The 23,360-nt window shown below is 37.2% G+C and overlaps 1 protein-coding gene across 1 annotated transcript; it reads right to left on the reverse strand.

Annotated features, from left to right (window-relative positions):
• Positions 1-22,172: 22,172 nt before the first annotated feature.
• Positions 22,173-23,123, reverse strand: LOC101442349 (olfactory receptor 9S13-like). Its single transcript, XM_004479524.2, has one exon. It carries the CDS (start codon positions 23,121-23,123, stop codon positions 22,173-22,175), a length of 951 nt encoding a protein of 316 aa, XP_004479581.2.
• Between the last annotated feature and the right edge of the window lie 237 nt (positions 23,124-23,360).

Consider the following 23,360-nt stretch of genomic DNA (forward strand, 5'->3'; position numbering starts at 1 on the left):
AATGAAGGTATACCCACATCCTGGGGAAGACGGATGTGCTCAAATAGAGGGAATTGTATCTCTCGAGAGAATTGGAAGCTCCCAGTGGTTTAGGGCAGTCAAGTATGTCAAGCCCTCAACATTGTTTCAATTATCTCTGAATATGGTCCTGCAAGTAACGAAGATTGATAGTCACTGTGGGCCCTGAGGGGAGGGGGAAAGAGGTATTGAATAGATGGAATCAGTGTAACTGTGGGGCAATGTAAATGTTCCACAAGATCATAAATCTTCTTTACTTTTTTTTAATTGATTTTGTAAAAATATTACATTAAAAAAATATGAGGTCCCATTCAACCCCACCACCCCCACCGCACCCCTCCCCCCCCCCCCCCCGCAACACTCACTCCCATCATCATGACACATCCATTGCATTTGGTAAGTACATCTCTGGGCATCTCTGCACCTCATGGTCATTGGTCCACATCATGGCCCACGCTCTCCCCCATTCCATCCAGTGGGCCCTGGTAGGATTTACAATGTCCGGTGATTGCCCCTGAAGCACCATCCAGGGCAACTCCAAGTCCCAAAGGCGCCTCCACATCTCATCTCTTCCTGCCATTCCCCATACCCATCAGCCACCATGTCCACTTTTCCCACTCCAATGCCACCTTTTCTCTGTGGACCTTGGATTGGTTGTGTCCGTTGCACCTCTATGTCAAGAGGAGGCTCAGATTCCACATGGTTACTGGATGCAATCCTCCTGCTTTCAGTTGTAGGCACTCTAGGCTCCATGGTGTGGTGGTTGTCCTTCTTCAACTCCATCTTAGCTGAGTGAGGTGAGTCCAATAAATCAGATTGTAGGAGCTGGAGTCTGTTGAGGCTCAGGGCCTGGCTATCATATTGTCAGTAAAAAGATTCAATCCCCTAAATATATCTTAAACCCCAATACCAACTACAATTCCAGTAAAGTAGCATGATAGTCTTATGAAAAGAGATCCCCTCTGGGTCCAGTTTCATCACGCAGAAACACCCGTGAAGCCATCTGGTCCTGTACTTTTCATTTTTGAGAGACTCTGAGGAATGTTTCAATTTATTTAGTTGTGATTTTTTTGTTTAGGTATTCTATTTCTTCTAGAGTCAGTGTGGTTCATTTACGTGTTTCCAGAAATTTACCCATTATATCATCATGTCTTATTTGTTGACATACAATTGTTCATAGAATCTTCTTATCATATCTTTTATTTCTGCTGAGTCATTTGTGATTTTATTTATTTGTACCTTTTCTCATCATTTCTTTGTTAATCTAGCTAAGGGTTTATCAATTTTTGTTGATCTTACCAAAGAACCAAATCTAGTTCTGTTGATTTTCTCTATTGCTTTTTTTTTTGTCCCTTTCATATATTTCTGCTCTCATCTTTATTATTTCTTTCATTCTGCTTGCTTTGTGATTGGTTTGCTTTTCTTTTTCCAATTCCTCCAGGTGTGCAGTTAGATCTTTTAACTTTTTTCTTTTTACATATAAACATTGAGGGGTATAAATACCCCTCTTAACCCTGCCCTTACTGTATCCCATATGTTTCGATATGCTGTGTTCTCGTTTTCTTTTGTCTTGATGTATTTACAAATTTCTCTTGCAATTTCTTCTTTTACCCATTGATTATTTAAGGGTGTATTATTTAATTTCCATATATTTCCCTTTTCAACCTGTTATTAATTTCCAACTTTATTCCATTGTGATCAGAGAAAGTTTTGTATAATTTCAATGTTTTTAAATTTATGAAATCTGACTTTTGTCCCAACATATGGTCTATCCTGGAGAAAGATCCATGAACATTTGTGAAGTTGTATGTCCTGTTGTTTTGGTTAATGCTCTATAAAAGTCTATTCAGTCTAGTTCATTTATCATATTATTCAAAATCTAGTTCCCTTATTTATCTTCTGTGCAGACGTTCTATCCAATGCCAGGAGTGAGTGTTGAAGTCTCCAACTATTATTGTAGAGACATCTGTTTCTCCCTTCAGTTTGCCAGTGGATGTCTCATGTACTTTGGGGCACTTACTGTTATTACTATTTTTTTAGTTTTCCCTCTAATGATGTATAGTATCCTTCTTCATCTCTTATAACATTTTGCATTTAAAATCTATTTTATCCAATATTGGTATCACAACAGCTGTTCCTTTTTTTATTGCTAATTGCATGGAATATCTTTTTTCAAACTTTCACTTTCATTCTGATTGTGTCCTTGCATCTAAGGTGAGTCTCTTGTAAACAACACATGGATGACTCAGGTTTATTACCCATTCCATCAGTCTACGTCTTTTACTAGAGAGTTCAATTCATTAATTTTCAGTACTGCTATAAAGGTATGTGTGGCAGTTTGATATGGTTATGAACTCCAAAAATTGATATTTGATTATATTTTTAATCGGGTCTGTATCTGGGTGTGAAGAAGTTATGATTAGGGCTTTGATTGGGGCATGTCATTATGGCATTGAGTACCCACCCCTTGGAGAGTGGAGACTCACAAATAAAAGGCATGACAAAGGACAGAGTTGGGGGATTTTGATGTTGAATTTTTATGCTGAAGCCTTGACCTGGAGCCCCAGGAAGTAAGCTCACAGAGGAAAGAGAAGCAAGCCTCAGGAAGAGAGGAAACCTGAGCCTAGAGAGAAGCAAGACCCCAGTAGGGAGGAACCCAGGAAGCCTCAACCTTCACAGATGTTGGCAGCCATCTTGCTCCAACACATAAAAATAGACTTTGGAGAGAGAAGTAATTTATGCTTTATGGCCTAGTATTTGTAAACTCTTACCCCAAATAAATACCTTTTATACAAACCAACCAATTTTTGGTATTTTGCATCTGCATCCCTTTGGCTGACTAATAGAGTATGAATTGCCTCATCAGTTTTATCCCTTGGCTTTCTGTTCTCGTATTTTACTATTTTCTGTCTTTACTCTTTCAATTTCTCTTACTTATGTTCTTTATTTCTACACTTTTATCCAGGTTGCTTACTCTTGTCTTTTCCTATCAGGCTGTAGCACTCTGTAATATCTCTTGTAGATTTGTCTCTTGTTAACATACTCTCTCAGTTTTTGTTTGTCTGTAAAGACTTTAAACTTGCCTTCATTTTTGAAAGGTAGTTTTGCCAGAGAAAGCATTCTTGTCTGGTAGTTTTTCTCTTTCTGTACCTTAAATATATCATACTTCTTCTTCGTGGCTCCAGGGCTTTTGATGAGAGATTGGCACTTAGCCTTATTCAGGCTCCCTTGTAAGTCACACATTGCTTTTCTCTCACTGCTTTCCAAATCCTCTCTTTATCTTTGGCCTTTGACATTTTGAACAGTAGATGTGTAGGGGTAGGTCTATTCAGATTTATTCTGTTTGGGGTATGTTGTCCTTCTTGAATATTGATAGTCATGTTTTTCATAAGACTTGGAAAATTTTCAATCAGTATTTCCTCAAATATTCTTTAGACCCCTTATCTGCTCTCTTCTCTTTCTGGGATATCTGTAACACATATGCTTGTGTGTTTTGTGTTGTCAATCAAATCCCTGTGAGCTGTTCAATAATTTTGCATTCTTTTCTCTGTCCTCTTAACATTTCAAATTGAAATGTTCTGTCTTCAAATTCACTTATTCATTCTTCTAACTTTTCAAATTTGCTGTTATAAGCCTCTAATATGTTTTTAAACAAACAAATATTATTGATACATATTAATAAAGTAAAAAAATGTATTTTAAACCTCATCCATTGTATCTTTCATTCCCACACACTCTGTTACTTTGCTTTGCAGGCTTTCAAATTGTTCTTTATGCTCACACAGTGTCATCTTAATATCTTTTATCTCTTTATTCATATTTTCCTTCATCTCCTTAAATTGAGGAGGTTTGTGTGAACATCATTTGCTAGTTGTCTTAAATCCTCATCTCTTCTAGATTCTTGGCTTGTTACTTTGAGTGGACCATACCCTCCTGTTTCTTAGCGTGGGCTTTTATCTTTTCCTCATTCCTAGACGTTTGTTTATGTTGATGATTTTGCTCTGTTGATCAATTTCTTTCTCTTGTCAAGTAGTTTTATTTCACAGGTCTTTTTTTATTTTTAGTTTAAATTTTTTCTAAAACTTTAATATTGCCCCATTTAAGTAGTTAAAACAGGGGCAGGGAACTGCTAATAGGGCCCAGTCAGGTCTAATGTGCCTGAGAAAGAATCAGGAGAGATCAGTCTATCTTCCTTCACTTTCCTGGCTGGCCAGCCAATTACATTCCTCAGCAAACCCTTCCACAGAGATGAATCCTTCAATTTCCACTAGCTTCTCTGAACCAGAGAGTTATGGTAGTTACATTTGCCAAAGAGAAACCACACTCAGCCTTCTGACTCATCCTCCCTCTTCCCAGGGGGAAATCTGTCCTTTCCCCTCTTTGTGAGCCACACAAGCTTAGGCTTTACCAAGGCTGTATCCTATTAATACATATATTAAAAGAAAATCAACAATGTCATAAATTTATCAGAAACATTAACAAAATTGATAGATGGCTAGAAAAATTGATGAAAAAATAGTATCTGAAACAAACATTACATATCTTATACACATTTGTGATGGTTTGAAACTTATGTGCCCCAGCAAAACATGTTCTTAAATCAAATCCAATGTTTTGAGTGTGAACCCATTGTAAGTAGAAACTTTTGATGAGGCAAATTCAGTTAATGTGCAACCTACCTCATTAAGGATGTGTCTTAAGCTTATTACTGGACTCCTTTAGAAACAGAACAAACCAGAAGAAGAGAGAGATACAGTCACAGAAGCATGAAACTGAAAGCAATGAAACCCAGAAGAGAAGGAGGAGAAACGCAGAGGTTGCCATGTCCCTTACCATGTGGCAGAGGAGCCAAGGCACACTGGCATGAGTCTTCAGGAAGAAAGCATAGACTAGATAGATGATAACTTAATCTGGACATTCTCTCAGCCTCAAGCTAATAAGCTAATAAATTGCCATTGCTTAAACCAACTCATTTCATGGTATCTGCTTTCAGCAGCTTAGGAAACTAAAACAACATTGAAAACACACAAAACAGGGAAACGGACTTGGCCTAGTGGTTAGGGCGTCCGTCTACCACATGGGACGTCCGCGGTTCAAACCTCCTTGACCCGTGTGGACTGGCCCATGAGCAGTGCTGATGTGTGCAAGGAGTGCCCTGCAATGCAGGGGTGCCCCCGCGTAGGGGAGCCCCACGTGCAAAGAGTGCGCCCCGTAAGGAGAGCCGCCCAGCATGAAAGAAAGTGCAGCCTGCCCAGGAATGGTGCCACCCATACTTCCCAAGCCACTGATGACAACAGAAGCAGACAAAGAAACAAGATGCAGCAAATAGACACAGAACAGACAACTGGGGGAGGGGGGTAATTAAATAAATAAATAAATCTTTAAAAAAAAAGAAAACACAAAACATTTGTGGAAAACTCTATGTGTATAAATTTGCCATACTAAATCTAATTGCACATTTTTTTTCAAGTGTCACAAACTAACACAAGATGAAACAGAAAATCTGAGTAGTCCCATAAATATTAAGAAGATTGATTCCATAGTTTAAAAGTTTGCCACAATGAAAGAATGCTGTATTATGTTAAGTGTCTCTTGAGAATATATAAATAGGCAACACTTCCCATCTCCATTTTTAAGTTTTTTAATCTGACAAGAATGTTTCAAAGAAGAAATTTTTGTAGCCAATATTTCTTAATTAATGTATTTCATCAAATTTAAATATAATGTTAGCAAATTCTGGTATAATTTAAAAATCTATCATTTCATGATAATATTAGATTCATCTACCTGTACAAGGTTGGTTTATTTTTCCAAAATTAGATAATATGGTCACATGAAGGCAATAAAGAAAAATCAAATGTTTTACCAAGAAATGGCAGATAAGAATGATAGAATTCAAAATTTATTAAAGATAAAATCTTTCACCAAACAATGAATTGAAAGGATCATTTTTTTTTTACAAATCAATTTTATTGATACATATTAGAAGCATACAATTCATCCAAAGTGTACAACCAATGGTATTTGGCATAGTCACATAATTGTGCATTCATCACTTCAATCATTATTAGAGCATTTTCATTATTTCAATAATAATAGTAATAAAACAGACAAACAAACAAGAAAATTGGTCACATTTCAATCTCTCTGTTCCCTGCTATCATAGCTGCAATTTCTGCCTGTTTTTGCACAGTTATTTATTTATTCATTAAGAAGGTTTCTTGTGATATATTCACAAACCATATGATCAATATAAAATTTATAATCAATGGCTTTTAGCATAATCACAATGTTGTGCATTCATCATCACCAAAACTTTTAGAATAATTTCATTACTGCAAAAAGAAAAACTCCACACCCCTTAGCATGCCTTCCCAAGCCCTATATAACCACTAATCAACTTTCATCTTTATAAATTGATTTAAATTTACATTTTATATAAATGTAATCATACAGTATGTTACACAATATATTTAGTTCATAATAATGCAGTCATACAGTATTTGTCCTCTTGTTTGCTTCACTCAGAATCTTCTCCAGCTTCATCCAGGTTGTCATATGCTTCATGACTTCATTTCTTCTTACAGCTGCGTAATATTCCATCTTGTGAATAAACCACAGTTTGTTAATCCATTCATTGGTTGATGGACACCTGGGTTGTTCCCAACTTTTGGCAATCATGAATAATGCCACTATGAATATCAGTGTCAAGATGTCTGTTTGTGTAACTGCTCTCAATTCTGCTGGGTATATACCAAGTACTTGTATTGCAGGATAATGTGGAAAATCTACATTCAACTTCTTTAGGAACTGCCAGCAGTCCTCCATAGTGGCTGTGCCATTCTGAATTCCCACCAACAGTGAATAAATGTTCCTATCTCTTTACATTCTCTCCAACACTTGTAGATCTCTGTCTTTTTAATAGTGGCCATTCTGATAGGTGTGAAATGATATCTCATTGCAGTTTAGATTTGCATTTCCCTAAACATGAGTGAGGTTGTACATTTTCTCATGTGTTTTTTGCCATTTGTATTTCTTCTTTGGAAAATGTCTATTCAAGCCATTTGCCCATTTTTAAATTGGGTTATTTGTCTTTTTATTGATGAGTTGTAGTATCTCTTTCTATATTATGGATATTAAACCATTATTGGACATATGACTTGCAAATATTTTCTCCCATTGAGTTGGCTGGCTTTTCACCCTTTTGACAAAGACCTGTGAGGTGAAAAAGTGTTTAACTTTGAGGAGGCCCCATTTATCTAATTTTTCTTTTGTTGCACATGCTTTGAGTATAAGATCCAAGAAACTACCCCCTACCACAAGATCTTTAAGATGTTTCCCTACATTTTCTCCTAGTAGTTTTATAGCCCTGGCTTTTCTATTTAGGTCTTTGATCCATTTTGAGTTTATTCTTGTATAGGGAATGTCATAGGGGTCCTCCTTCATTCTTCTTCCCTTTTTTTTTCATTCCTTTGGTTATAGATATACCCTTTTCCCAGCACCATTTGTTGAAGACACTGTTTCATCATTCTAACATGGACTTGGTAAGGTTGTCTAAAACCAGTTGACTGTAGAGGTGTGGATTCACTTCTGGGCTCTCAATTCTATTCCACTGACCAATGTGTCTATCTTTATGCCAGTACCATGCTGTTTTGACCACTGTAGCTTTGTAATATGTTTCAAGGTTAGGCAATCAAATTCCTCTCTGTTGCTCTTCTTTTTTTACAATGCTTTAGACTATTTGAGTGTACTTTCCCTTCCAAATGAATTAGGTAGTTGCTTTCTCTAGTTCTGTAATTAGGCTGTTGGAAATTTGATTGGTATTGCACTGAATCTATAAATCAGTTTGGGTAGACTTGACATCTTCATAATATTTAGTCTTCCAATTCATGAACATGGAATATCATTCTATTTGTTTAAATCTTCATTGATTTTTTTTTAGCACTGTTTTGTAGTTTTCTGCATACAGACCCTGTACTTCTTTGTTAAATTGATTCCTAGGTATTTGAGTCTTTTTGTTGTTATTGCAGGTGGAATTCCCCCCCCCCCCCGATTTCCTCCTCAAATTGTTCAATACTAATGTTCAAAAACATTACTGATTTTTGTGTTGATCTTGTATCCTGCCACTTTGCTGGACTCACTTATTAGCTCAAGTAGCTTTGTTGTAGACATTTCAGATTTTTCTAGATACAGGATCATGTCATCCACAAATAGAGTTTTACTTCCTCTTTTCCTATTTGGATGTCTTTAATTTTTTCTCATCTAATTGCTCTAACTAGAACTTCTAACACAATGCTAAATAACAATGGTAAGAGTGGACATCCTTATCTTGTTCCCTATCTTAGAGGGAAAGCTTAGAGGGAAAGCAATACTGTCTGCGGGTTTCTCAAATGTGTCTTTTATCATATTGAAGAATTTTCCTTTTATTCCTATCTTTTGAAGTGTTTTTATCAAGACAAGATGTTGGATTTTGTGGAATGCCTTTTCTTTGTCAATTGAGATGATCAGGTGTTTTTTTCCCCTTAATTTGCTAATATGGTGATTACATTGGTTACTTTTCTTATGTTGAACCAGCCTTGCTGTATTAGTCAGCCAAAGGGATTTTGATGTAAAATACCAGAATTCAGTAGGTTTTTAATAAGGGTTATTTATTTGGGGTAGAAGTTTACAGTTACCTGAACATAATGCATAGATTCCTTTCCTCACTGAAGTCTATTGCCATGTGCTGGAGCAAGATGGCTGCTGAGAAAGGTCCTCAGATCCTATCTTCCTGGGACTTATTTCTCTCCCAGCTTACCTACTCAAGTCTCTCCACAAGGTCAGCTGTAGATTATCCGGCAAACAGCTTGTCTCTCTTCCTGGGGCCTCTGCCATGTCTAATTGAACCTTCTCTCTGCTCCTCTGTGTGCTTACTTCCTGGGCTCCAGCATTAAAACTCCAGCTAACTCCTGTGCCTTGTCACTTTCTCTGTGAGACCTTGGTGCATGAGGAAGCAACATCCTACTGATGTGGCCCAATCAAAGCCTCAATCATTATTTAAAAAGTGAAACCTCTGAATCCAATACAATCTAATGTGCCTGCAGGGACAGAGCAGTTTACAAATATAATCTAATATATATTTTTGGAATTCATAAACACCTGCATACCAGGAATAAATCCCACTTGGTCATAGTGAGTGTCTTTTGATATGCTTTTGGATTGATTTACAAGTATTTTGTTGAGAATTTTTGCATCTATGTTCATTACAGAGATTGGTCTGTAATTTTTTTCCTTGTAGTGTCTTTATCTGGCTTTGGTATTAGGGTGATGTTAGCTTCATAAAATGCATTAGGTAATTTTCCCTTCTCTTCAATTTTTTGGAAGACTTTAACAGGATTAGAGTTAATATCTTTTAAATGCTTAGTAGAATTCACCTGTGAAGGCATCTCATCATGGACTTTTCTTTGTTGGGAGATTTTAGGTGATGGATTCAATCTCTTTAAATGTGATTGGTTTGTTAAGTTCTTGCTTTTCTTGTGGTGTCAGTGTAGGCTGTTTGTGCATTACTAGGAATTTGTCCATTTCCTTTCATCTGATTTGTTGGCATAGAGTTTCTCATAATATTCTCTTATGATCCTTTTTATTTCTGTAGGATCAGTTGTAATTTCCCCCCTCTTATTTCTGATTGTATTTATGGCATCTTCTCTCTTTTTTTCTTTGTTAGGCTAGCTAAGGTGTTGTCAATTTTATTGATCTCAAAGAACCAGCTTTTGATTTTGTTGATTATTTGTTATTTGTTGTTGTTGTTGTTCTCTATTTCATTAATTTCTGCTCTAATCTTTATTATTCCTTTTATTCTGCTTGCTTTGGGATTGGTTTTCTATTCTATTCTACTTTCTGTAGTGGTTTAAATCTTTGAGTTTAGCTCTTTCTTCTTTTTGAATATAGGCTTTTAGGGGTATAAATTTCCCTCTCAAAACTGCCTTCTCTGTACCCCATAAGTTTTGGTAAGTTCTGTCCTTGTTTTCACTTGTCTTAATATATTTACTGATTTCACTGGCAATTTCTTCTTTCACCCCCTGATTATTTAAAAGAGTGCTCTTTAGCTTCCACACGTTTACGAATTTACCTCTTTCCCATCTATTATTGATTTCCAGTTTCATTCCATTATGATCTGAGGAGATGCTTTGAATAATTTCAATCTTTTCTTATTTACTTGGACCTGAATTGTGCCCTTAACATTTGGTCTATCCTGGAGAAAGATCCATGGGCACTGGAGAAGAATGCATATGTAACCCATTGTGTTTGGATGCAGTGTTCTGTATATGTCTGTTAAGTCTAACTCAGTTATCATATTGTTCAAATTCTCTCTTTCTTTGTTGATCTTCTGTCTAGTTGTTTTATCTAATGATGTGAGTGGTGTTTTGATGTCTCCAACGATTATTGTAGAGATGTCTATTTCTCCCTTCAGTTTTGCCAGAGTCTGCTTCATGTATTTTGGGGCACCCTGGTTAAGTACATAGATATTTATGATTGTTATATCTTCTTAGTGGATTATTCCTTTTATTAATATGTAATGGTCTTCTATATCTCTTACAACTTTTTTACATTCAAAGTTTGTTTTGTCTGAAACAATTGTATAGCTACCCTTGCTCTCTTTTCATTACTATTTCCATGGGATATCTTTTTCCAACCTTTCACTTTCACCTGGTTTTTATCCCTGGGTCTAAGGTGAGTCTCTTGTAAGCAGCATAAGGATGACTCGTTTTTTTTTTTTTTTAATGCATTCTGTCAGCCTACATCTTTTAATTGGAGAGTTTAATCCATTCACATTCAATATTATTACTGTGAATTCATTATTTACTTCTACTCCCTTATTCTTGGGTTTTCATATGCCATAGCTTATTTTCATCTGTCTTATTACTCTTTTGATTATCCTTTCTTCTCCTCTCTCTTTTATACTCTTCTCAAAACTCTCTCCCCTGCCTTTTCTTTCAGGTTCTAAGGCTTCCTTTAATGTTTCATGCAAAGGTGGATTCTTTTTTATGAACTCTCTTAGTTTCTGTTTGTTTGTGAATATTTTAAACTTATCTTCATATATGAAGGACAATTTTGCTGGATAAAGAATTTAGGCTGACAGTTTTTCTCTTTCAGTATCTGAATTGTATCATACCACTGCCTTATCATCTCCATGGTTTCTGATGAGAAATCTACACTAAGTCTTATTGGGTGGTCATTTTCTGTGATGGTTTACTTCTCACTTGCTGATCTCAGAATTTTCTCTTTATCTTTGACATGTGACATTCTGAGTAGTATGAGTCTTTGGGTAGATGTATTCAGATTTATTCTGATTGGGGCTCACTGTGCTTCTTGGCCATGTAAGTTCTTTCTTTCATGAGAGTTGGGAATTTTTCACCTATTATTTCCTCAAATACTCTTTCTGTATCTTCTCCTTCTGGAGCTCCCATGACACATATGAACACCTGTTCAATTTTTTTCCCATTCTTTTCTCTCTCTGTTATTTTTCTATTAAATTTCAGCTTTTCTGTCTTTGGAATCACTTATTCTTTCTTGCATAATTTCGAGTCTGCTTTTGTGTGCCTGTAATGTGTGTGTGTGTGTGTGTGTGTGTGTGTGTGTGTGTGTTTGAGGTACCAGGGGCTGGGGATTGAACCTGGGACCACATATGTGGGAAGCTGGCGCTCAATCACTGAGCCACATTAGCTATCCTGAGTTGGTGTTTTTTCATTTGTTTGGCTTGTTTGTTTTTGTTTTTTCAGGAGGCACCTGGAACTGAAACTGAGCCCTCCCATGTGGGAGTTGGGAGCTCAACCACTTGAGCCACATCCATTTCTCTCATGTGTTTTTGCTCCCATAAACTCTGTTACTTTCCTGTTCAGGATTTCAGATTCTTCTTTGTGCTCACTCAATGTCTTCTTGATGTCATTTATATCTTTAGCTATATTGTCTTTCAGCTCACTGATTTGATTTTGGAAACTTGTGTGCATATCATTAATTAGTTTTCTCAAATCCTGTATCTCTTTTGTGGCCTTGATTTTTTTTTTCTTGGGCTATGTCTTCCATTTTCTTAGTATGGCTTATAACTTTTTGCTGATGTCTATGCATCTGATTAGAATGGTAGTTTACTCAGATGCTCAATTTCTTTCGTCCTCTTTCATAGGTATTTAGTGGTGGGAGGTCATGTGTTACTGTTGCTCTTTGATTCTTGGTTCAATCAGGATTGTTAGGATTGTCCCTGTTTGTCGCTCAAAAGTGGGCACTAGATCCACTATTGGGGCAATTCTGCTTCCTAGGGCCTTGGGGAAGGATGCTATAAAGCCTGAAAAAAGCCTCTCTTTTTTAACTTTGTTTTCTCAGTCGTGCTTCCTTGGTATGCTAGAAGATGGAGTACTTTGGCAGCCCTCTCAATTCAATGCGTGGTTGGAGTATGTTTGAGTTCTGCAATTGTGATTCCCTCCCTTTGTCTCTCTCTCTTCTTTGTGGTGTCCAGCCTTTGTCCTAAACCCTAAATCTTTTCCCAGACCATTTGAGCGTGTCCTCTAACTATTTTTCTGGAAAAGAAGAGAGTTCAATATCTTTCTAGTCCTCCTCTTCCTGGAAGTGTTCCAGGGGGATCATTCTTAATCTGATAGAACCATCTCTACAAAGGAAGGAGTGGAAAAATGATCAAATGAAGTAATGATTAAATAAAGAAATGATAAGTAAGTGACATTGAACAATGCTCACATCAATAAAGCTTTCCTCCTCAGGTTGGTAAAAGACAAATACACACCTTTTCACCACCTTCTTCATCTTTACATCTTTAGTTTGTTGTTGTTCATTCATCCAACACCTTTTTCTTTGGTCTTCAATTTATCTTGTTTTTATTTTTCTCTCTCTCTTTTTCTCTCTGTTTTCTTTCTTTTTTTGCTTTTTTTACTTTCTTCTTTTATCTTTTCCTCTTTTCTCATCACTCCAGCCTTTTAATTTATTTTATATATTTTCCCTATTTTGTTTCTTGTTTCATTGTTTCTGTTCCACTTTTTCATTCTTATTCCTCTGTACTTCTTATTTGTATTAATTATTCATTTTCCTAAGTCTTGTACAATTCCTCTTCTATATTTTCCTATTATTATTACTACTATTATTTTTCTCTTGTTATCTCTTTTCTTTTCTCTGGTCCTAATCGTTTTTCAAGGGAACATAAACAAAAGCGAAGAAATAGAATAAGCAGGTTGAAGTGTCAAAGTGAAAACTTACCACAAACACAAAACAACAACAAAACAAAACCCTAGAGTAGAAAGAGAAGATAATCAACTGCATAAACCCATCAAGATAAAATGATGCCTAGACACCAAAAAAAAAATTACATCCCATAGTAAGAAACAGGTAGATGTGGCACAATCTGACAAACAAACTAAAAAATAGGAAGAGATGCAGAGCATGGAACAACTAATCAGAGATGATGTCCAAACAATTATCATGAATCATCTTAACAAAGTGAAGGAAGAGATTAAGGACATTAAGAAGACACCAGTAGAACATACTGAAGAAATTGTAAACATACATAAAACAATTACAGTTATAATGGTGATGAATGGTGCAATGCAAGAAATCAAAAATACACCAGAAGCACATAACAGCAGATTTGAAAATGCGGAGGAAAGAATCAGTGATGGAAGACTGTACAGCAGAAATCTAACAGATAGTAGAACAGATAGATAAAAAGATAGAAAAAATCCAACAGGGACTTAGGGATTTGAATGACAACATGAAACACACAAGCATACACATTGTAGGCATCCCAGAGAGAGAAGAGGAAGGAAAGAGGACAGAAGGTGTGTTGGAGGAAATAATGACTGAACATTTCCCAACCCTGTTGAGAGATATTGACATACATGTTCAGGAAGTGCTGTCAACATCACCCTAATACTAACATTACCCAAATACAAAAGCCAAACAAAGATACCACAAGAAAGGAAAACTAGGGAAGCAGATGTGGCTCAACTGATAGAGCATCTGCCTACCATATAGAGGTCCAGGGTTCAAACCCAGGGCCTCCTGACCCATGTGGTGAACTGGCCCATGTGCAGTGCTGATGTGCAGAAGGTGTGCCATGCCACTCAGGGGTTTCCCCCACATAGGGGAGCCCCAAGCACAAGGAGTGCATCCTTTCAAGGAGAGCCACCCCATGTGAAAAAAGTGCAGCCTGCCCAAGAGTAGCGCTGCACACATGGAGAGCTGACTCAGCAAGATGATGCTACAAAAAGAGACACAGATTCCTGTTGCTGCTGACAGAAATGCAAGCTGACACAGAAGAACACACAAGAAATGGACACAAAGAGCAGACAATGGGTTGGGAAGGGAAAAATAATGGGAAGGGAAGAGAAAAAATAATAAATCTTTGGAAAAAAAGAAAAAAAAAACAAAGGAAAACTATAGACCAATCTCTATAATGAAACTATATGCAAAAATCCTCCACAAGGAGATTGTTGTTATGGGGGGAGGAGTGGGGTGAGGAGGGTGGGGGGTATATGGGGACCTCATATTTTTTTAATGTAATAGTAAAAAAATAAATCAAGACAAAAAAATAAAAGCTAGTAAGGATTAAAGTGAAAAAGAAATGCTAACTTTATCAATAAAATGCAGTTCCCCTGTCAAAAAAAAAAATCCTCTGCAAAAAACTTGCTAATAATATTTAAAAACACATCAAACATATTATGCAAAATGATCAGTTGGGTTTCATCCCTGGTGTACAAGAATGGTTCAACATAAGAAAATCTATAAATGTAATACTCCACATGAACAGATCAAAAGGAAAAATCACAAGATCATCTCTATTGATGCACTCCACAAAATACAGCATGCTATCCTGATAAGAACACTTGAAAACATGGGAATAGAAGGAAACTTCCTCAACGTGATAAAGGGTATATATGAAAAACCCACAGCTAACATCATATTCAATGGTGAAATCTTAAAAGCTTTCCCTCTACGATCTGGAACAAGAAAAGGATGACCACTGCCAATGCTCCTATTTAACATTGTGTTAGAAGTACCTGCTCGAGCACTAAGCAAAAGATATGAGGCATCCATATTGGTAAGGAAGAAGTAAAAATTTCACTATTTGCAAATTACATAATCCTATACATAGAAAACCCTGAGAAATCTACAACAAAGCTTCTAGAGTTTATAAATGAGTTCAGTAAAGTGCAGGATATAAGATCAATGCATAAAAATCAATAGCATTTTTGTACACCAATAATTAGCAAACTGCAGTGGAAATTAAGAAAAGAAATCCCATTTAGAATAGCAACTAAAAGAATCGAATACCTAGGAATAAATTTAACTAAGATATAAATGACTTCTATGCAGAAAACTATACAGCACTGTTAAAGGAAATCAAAGGCCTAAATAAATGGAAGAATGTTCTCTGTTCATAGATAGGAAGACTAAACATAAATAATAACTCTATCCTACCCACTGATTTACAGATTTAACATAATTCCAATAAAAATTATCACAGCATTTTTCACTGAAATGGAAAAGCTAACTACAAAATTTATTTGGAATGGCAAAGGCCTTGGAATAGCCAAAGATATATTGAAAATGAAAAATGAAATAGAAGGAATACATTACCTGACTTTAAAACATACTACAAAGCTACAGTGGTCAAAACTACACTGTATTGGCACAAGGATAGACATTCTGAACAATGAAACCAAATTAGTGTTCTGATATAGATCTTCACATATACAATCAACTGATAATTGACAAGGCCACCAAGCAAACTCAGCTGGGAGAGAATGGCCTCCTCAACAAATGGTGTTTGGAGAACTGGATATCCATATCCAGAATGAGAGAAAGAATGAGAGAGGAACACCATCTCACACCATATGCAAAAATTAACTCACGATAGATCAAATGCATATAAATGCATTATCTTCCCTCCAGCATGGGACAGGACTTCTGGGGTGAGCCTCGTTGCCTCCAAGCGTTTACTACCAACCACCAACTAGCAATGAAACTGGAAAAAGACTTTGACCAAAATGGAGAAATTGTAAACACAAATGAGTTTATATGACTAAGAGACCTCAAAGTGAGTTGGGAGGTAATTCCAGAGGTTACTCTTGTGCACCCCTCTGCAGGATCTCTTTGACTACCAAAGTAAATACTGCATCAAATAGCAGGATTCCCGAGGGCTCTGGAGATACCCAGATACTATAGGCAGGGCTGCAAGCTCAGGAGTTTGGTGCCCTGCCAGTGGGCCCTACTTTGAAATTTATGTTTCCCAGTGTGACAGAGTTGGACTGAGTTATGTATTCCCTACACATGGCTCTTGTGCCCCTTCTATAGGAACCTATAGTTTGTACTACAGTTGATAGATTTATGTCCAAGAGACTTAAACCTTTGGACTTTCCATGTGCCAGGTGGTCCCTGAATCTCAAGAGAATTGCAACACTTATTCTACAGTTCACTGGACTCACCCAGAACAACTAACAAGGAAATGATGTTGGACAATGACCATCCCAAGGAACAGAGAGAGTGCAACTGCAAGCAAGATAGTCCCATCCATCTAAGCCCTCTGTCAATTAGAGGCAGTGTGGGCATCACCATCCCAGAATCCTCAGGATTGGGGAATGAACGATGGCCTAGAGTAGACACTGTTATTCTACTATAGACTTACTGTGATTCTAGCAATAGTTGAACTGATATCGTTGATGTGGAGACAGTGGCCGTTGGAGGTTCTGAGGACAGGGAGAGGGGAAAAATAATTGTAATATGGGGGCATTTTCAGGACTTGGGAATTGTCATGAATGACAGTGCAATGACAGATAGCAGCCATTATATATCTTGTTATAACTCAAAAAATTTGTGCAGAAGAGAGAGTAAACTATAATGTAAACTAAAATCCACACTTAATGGCATTGCTCCAAAATGAATTCATCAATGTTGTTAATGTGGGAAAATGTTTGAAGGGTAGGGAGTGGGGCATAATGGGAATCCCCCATATTTTTTATGTAACATTTATGTAATCTAAGTATCTTTTAAATAAAATAAAAAAGCATATTATTTTTTAAAAATTGGCCAAAGACTTGAGGATTTATTTCTCTCAATTTGATTCAGTTGGTCTATTTGACTGTCTTTGTGCCAGTACCATGCTGTTTTAAATAGTGTAGCTTTGTACATAGTGTAAAATTAGGGAAGTGTGACTCCTCCAACTTGTTCCTTATCAAGATGATTTTGGCTAAGTATAAGTGTTCTTTACACTTCCACATGAATTTGAAGATTTGCTTGTCCAATACTACAAGTAATGTGGTTGGAATGTTGATTTGAATTGCAATGAATCTGTAAATTGCTTTGTGTAGGATGACACCTTAACATTATTTTGTCTTCTGGTCCATGAATACAGAATGTCCTACACTTAAATTGTTTTCTTTAATTCTTGTTAGCACTCACTATTTTGTAGAGTTCTCCATGCGAGTCTTTTACATCCTTGGTTAAATTTATTCCTAGATCTTTTATATTTTATTTGCTATTTTAAGTAGTACTTTTTTCCTTGAAATACTTGTCATATTATTCATTACTAGTATATGTGCACTGATGATATTTGTGTGTTGATATTGTGTTTTTCTAGTTGCTGAAATTTGTTATTAGCTATAGGAGTTATAGATGTTTGTTATTTTTTATATTTAGTGACATGTCATTTGCAAATAGGGAACATTTTATATTTCACTTCTTCTGAAATTTCGATGCCTTTATCTCTCTCCCTTGCCTGATTGCTTTTTTTAAAAAATTTCCACCATGATTTTGAACAGTGGGGATGACAGGGGTTACCCCTGTCTTGTTCCTGATTTATGGGGAAAGCTTCATTCTTGCAGTATTGAATATGAGGCTGTTGGTTTTTCATCTGTGCTCTTTGTTAAGTTGAGGAAGTTTCCCTCTATTCCTAGTATTCTTGTTTTTTATAAAGAAAGGAAGCTGGATTTTTTCAAATGCTTTCTGCATCAAATAAGATGACCATTGTTTTTTTTTTCCCCTACATCATCCTATTAATGCAATATATTACATTAATTGTTTTATTATGTTGAACAATCCTAGCATTACTGGGAAAAATTCCCACTTTGTCGTGTATATAAATCTCTAATTTACTGTTGGATTGAGTTTTATACTATTTTCATGAGGATTTTTGCATCTATATCCACAAGAATATTGGGCTGTAATTTTCTTTCCTTGTGATAATGTTACCTGACTTTGGTATCAGAGTGATGCAGATTTATAGTAAAAGTTAGGGAGTGTTTCCCCCTCTCCAAATTTTTGGTAGAATTAAAGCAAGATTCTCTGAATGTTTGGTAAAATTCACCAGTGAGAGCTTCCAGTCCTGGACTTTTCTTTGTTGTGAGGTATTTTTGAGTATTCATTCAATGTCTTTACTTGCTCTTGGTCTGTTGAGGTCTTCTATTTCTTCTTGGTTTAATTTAGATAATTTTTGTGTTTCTAAGAATTTGTCCATACCACCCAGGTTACCTAAATGTTGGTATGCAATAACTAATAGAATCCTCTTATAATCCTTGGTATTTATGTGGGGTTGGTAGTATTATCTTCCTTTTCAGTTTTGATTGTAGTTATTTGCATCATCTCATTTAATTTTTCAGTCTAGCTAAAGGTGTGGCAATTTTAATGATCTTTTCGAAGAACCAACTTTGGTTTGATTCTCTATTTTGTTTTTCTGATCTCTTTTTCATTTACCTCCACTCTAATCTTTGTTATTTCCTTACTTTGGCCTGTTTTTATATTTAGTTTGCTATTTTGTTTGTAGTTACATTCAGCGCAAGGCTAGGTTAGTGATTTGAGATGTTTGTTTTTTGTAAATGTGAGCATTAAGACCTATAAGCACCCCCTCGTACGGTGGCTTTGCAGCATCCTGTACATTTTAGTATGTGTTGTGTTTGTTTACATTCATTTCAAGATATTTACTAGTTTCTCTTTTCACTTCATTACCCTGTTGTTTTTTGAGCAGTATATTAATTTCCACATACCAGTGCATTTTCCATTTACCCCTGTGTCATTGATTTCTGTTTTCATTCCATTGTGGTTGGAGAAGAGATATTGCATGATTTCAATCTTTTATGTTTTATTCAGGTCTGCTTATAACTTAAATATGGCCTATCCTAGAGAATGATCCAAATAAACTAGAAAAGAATTATGTTCTGATTTTGTTGGGTAGATTAACTCTATGTATCATTTCTTACGAATGGTAAAGACATATACAACACAAAAGCAATTCTCTTTCTTGATCCATTGCCAAAAGTAAATGAGCTCATAGATGACCAAAAAATATTTTCAAGAGTCCTCTTGAGGGAGCAGAAGTGGCTCAAGCGATATGGTGCTTCCCTTCCACTTGAGAAACCCTGGGTTCAGTACCCAGTACCTCCTGGAAAAGAAGACGAGCACACCACGAGCAGACAGTGAGCACAAAAACAACCAAAGGGAGAGAAATAAATAAATTAAATAAATCTTAAAAAGAAAAGAGTGCTCCTAACAGTGTGATTAGTGACCCCAACTGGAAATAAGCAAATATTCATTCACTAGGATACTAAAACCAAAGGAAAAGAATGAATTACTAATGCATGCAAAAAAAATCTGTGAAATTATGGATATTATGTTAAGCCGAGGACATCAGACACACATTGTGTATTTCTTATTTATGTGAAATTCAAATTCTGACAAACTGATTTGTGGTAATAGAAGTCAGAATATTGGCTAACTGCCTGGCAGACCATTGGTCTGAGGGCACAAGGAACTCGTCAACAAAACTCACTGCATCTCTACCTTATTCTGGGCAGTTCTGAGAGTGTTATGTATTCATGTGAAAATGCACAGAGATTTTCAACCAATGGTGGTGGGATAACCAGACATCCATCTGAAAAAATAATTCCAGACACTAAACTTACACCTTTCACATAAATTAATTCAAACTGGAGAATAGACCTAAATGTAAAATGCAAATTTAGAAAGCATTGGAAAATAGCATATGGGATGACCTTGGTTTAATGATGATTTAGCCCCAAAAACACAATGTATGAAAGAAAAAATGTTAATTTAGACTTAATTAGAAGTAAAATCTGTGAAAAAAAACTGTTAAGAAAATGACAAAACAACTATTAACTGAGAGAAATATTTGCAAAACACATATCTGACAAAAGACTTAAAATATACAGGGAACAGATACACTCAACAATAAGAAAAATACAGCCCAATTAAATAGTGAGCATAAAATCTGTACAGATATCTCACCAAAGGCGATATAAAGTTGACAATAATCACATGAAAAGATGCTCAACATCATGTCTGCAAGGCGTTGCAAGTTAAAATCACAACGAGATGCCCCTACACATATTTTCATCTTACTGAAATCCAAAAACACTGAAAACATCTCATACCAGCAAGGATGTACAGTAAAAGGAATTCTCATTCGTTGCTGTGGGAAGGCAAAATGGCACATTAGAGCACAATCTAGCAGTTTTTTCTACAAGGCTAAATATAGTCTGAACATATGACCAAGCAATAAAGCACCTAGTATTTACCATACTATTGTTTATTCAAAAATACATGGGAATGTGTATAGCAGCTTTATTCATAACTGGCAAAAATTGGAAGCAACCAAGATGTCCCTCAAATAAGTATATGGGTAAACAATTAATGGTATTTGCATAAAATGTAATATTATTCAGTGATGAAAGAGGATGAGCTATAAAGCAGTGAAAGACACAGAGTTACCGCAAATGCATAGAATTAAGTGAAGGAAGCCAGTCTGAAAAGGTTATATACTGTCAGGTTGCAACTATTTGAAATTCTGGAAATGGCAAAACCATAGAGAAAGTGAAATATCAGTGGTTGCCAAATGTTCAGGGAAAGGAGGGAGGAAAAGACAGGTGGAGCATAGGGTATTTTTAGGCAGGAAAAATATTCTGAGCAATCCTGTAATTGTGCAGACCTGACATCATTTTTCAACACATAGAACTGTACAATCTGAAGGATAACCTTTGGAAGTCTAAGGACTTTAGTTAGAGCTAATGGGTCAAGATCATTTTGTCAGTTTTAACACAAGGACCTCACAGATGTAAGATGTTACTAACGGGACAAAGTGCACAGGGTTGATGAGGGGAAAGCAAATAGGGGAACATTCTGCATTTTCTACTCAATTTTTCTGTATAACCCTAAAATTGCTCAAATGATAGAGTCTATCAATTTAAGACATGCACGTATATGAACACATTCTAACTGTCCACTTACAAATGAATAATTTGTTTCTAAATAAGGATAATTTCCAAATGCTTTGCATTTAGCCCTATGAGAGGGAAACAGACCCAGATGTAATGGCTGTGTTTATGTGGGAGAGGCATTGGTGAAATGTCCATTGATGGGCAAGATGTGCTAGAATGAATTAGAAGACTCCAAGTGTTGTGCCCAGGTACACACAAGGGTGAGTAGCTGTAATGCCATCTCCTGCCAACTGGGGTTATAGGTTCAGTTGAATGTTGACTACCAGCCACACCTCATGTTGCATCTGGAGCTTTGGAGCCAGCTGATAATTTCTGGAGAATCCCAGGACAAGCTCTGAAGTGGGGAGCACACTTCATCTGTGGAAGGGCTTCAGCATTTCTTATGGAAGGACAGGGTGCAGGTAAGCAACTCTAATTCACTAAGCCAGAAGCATCTTCTTAGAAAGCTCCCTAAATATCATTTGGTAACCACAGGCTTATGTCTTTGAAGCTCCCTTCTAGGATGCCTTGGGGATGCTCTTTGACCACATGATCACAGCAGATTCATATTAATGGAATACAAGAAGGCCAGAGAGCCTGGCTATTTATACATTGACACTGGCAGATGTGGAGAGTTTGACTCACACCTTGCTTCAGGTATTCTGCATTTTACTTTTCACACTGTTTGCTCAAACTTCCAGTGTTTGGGTCATTGTTTCAAAAAGGATCATTCATTTTTTAGTGTCAAAGAACATGATTCATTATCTTTGTAGCTCACATAAATTCCTACTCCCTAATGTTGTCAAGATGCCTGGAATGAGTGAAAGGATGGATTCCTCAAAGTTCACCCAGTGACACTCTGAGGTTGCTTCCAGCTCTCAGGACCCATTTCTTCCCATCCACCTTCCTTCACATGGCCACATGTTTGTGGCACAGCCTCCTCAGAGCCTCCTTCACATCCTTGTTCCTCAGACTATAGATGAGGGGGTTGAGCATTGGGATGACCAGGGTATAGAAGATGGACACAACCTTGCCCTGCTTCATGGAATCCACAGCTCCTGGCTGGGCATACATGATAAAGAGGGTTCCATAAAAAAGGGAGACTGCAGTCATGTGGGAGCCACAGGTGGAGAACAACTTATGTCGCCCAGCCGTGGAGCGCATCCTGAGGATGGTCACGATGATGTAGCTGTAGGACACTATGACCACGAGTGTGGTGCCCACAATGATGAGCCCACAGAGTCCAATCATGACCAGCTTGTTGAGAGCTGTGTCAGTGCAGGCTAGCCGGAGCAGGGGAGGCAAGTCACAGAAGAAGTGGTTGATGCGATGGGAGCTGCAGAACGGGAGGCGGAACGTGAAGCTGGTCTGCACGATAGAATTGACGAAGCCTCCACAATAGGAGCCCATCACCAGGCAGGCACAGGTTGAAGGGCGCATGGTGATGGGGTAGCACAATGGGCTGCAGATGGCCATGAAGCGGTCATAGGCCATAACAGTCAACAGAAATGTCTCAGTGGTACCCATAAGGGAAAAGAGGAAGAACTGGGTGGCACAACCTGCAAAAGTGATGAGCCTGGTGGAGGAGAAGAAATTGATGAGTGTCTTGGGGGCGATGACAGATGAGTAGCACAGGTCCAGGAAGGAGAGGTTCTTGAGGAAGAAGTACATGGGGGAGTGAAGGCGGGCATCCAGGGTGATGACCACGATCATGGTGAGGTTCCCCAGGACAGTGATCACGTAGATGGCTAGGAACACCACGAAGAGAAGGGTTTGGGTCTCAGGGCCACCCTCAAATCCCACCAGTACAAACTCTTGCTGGGAGACTACCGAGAAGTTTCCATCTCTGTGGAGAGTCATGGCCCTGGGCTTGTACACAGTCAGCAGAGAGGAGGCAGGAGACAGTTGGGGGAGAAGGTCAAGTTGGTTGTCCCATGTGCCCCTGAAGCTTTGGGACCATTGGTGTGTGCTCTGACTCAGAGGGACAGTAGCCACCTGTTTTCTTTGCAGGTGAGCTCAGAGTGGCCTGAAAGGGAGCATTTATTCTGATTAATTAAATAGTAAGTATGCACTGGGCCCTCATTCCACGGGAGTCTG

The sequence above is a fragment of the Dasypus novemcinctus genome, chromosome 7 (assembly GCF_030445035.2).
Source record: "Dasypus novemcinctus isolate mDasNov1 chromosome 7, mDasNov1.1.hap2, whole genome shotgun sequence".
Lineage (NCBI taxonomy): Eukaryota > Metazoa > Chordata > Mammalia > Cingulata > Dasypodidae > Dasypus > Dasypus novemcinctus.

Coding starts and splice junctions, on each gene's coding strand:
- LOC101442349 (XM_004479524.2), bottom strand. CDS start 23,123: ATGACTCTCCACAGAGATGGAAACTTCTCGGTAGTCTCCCAGCAAGAG.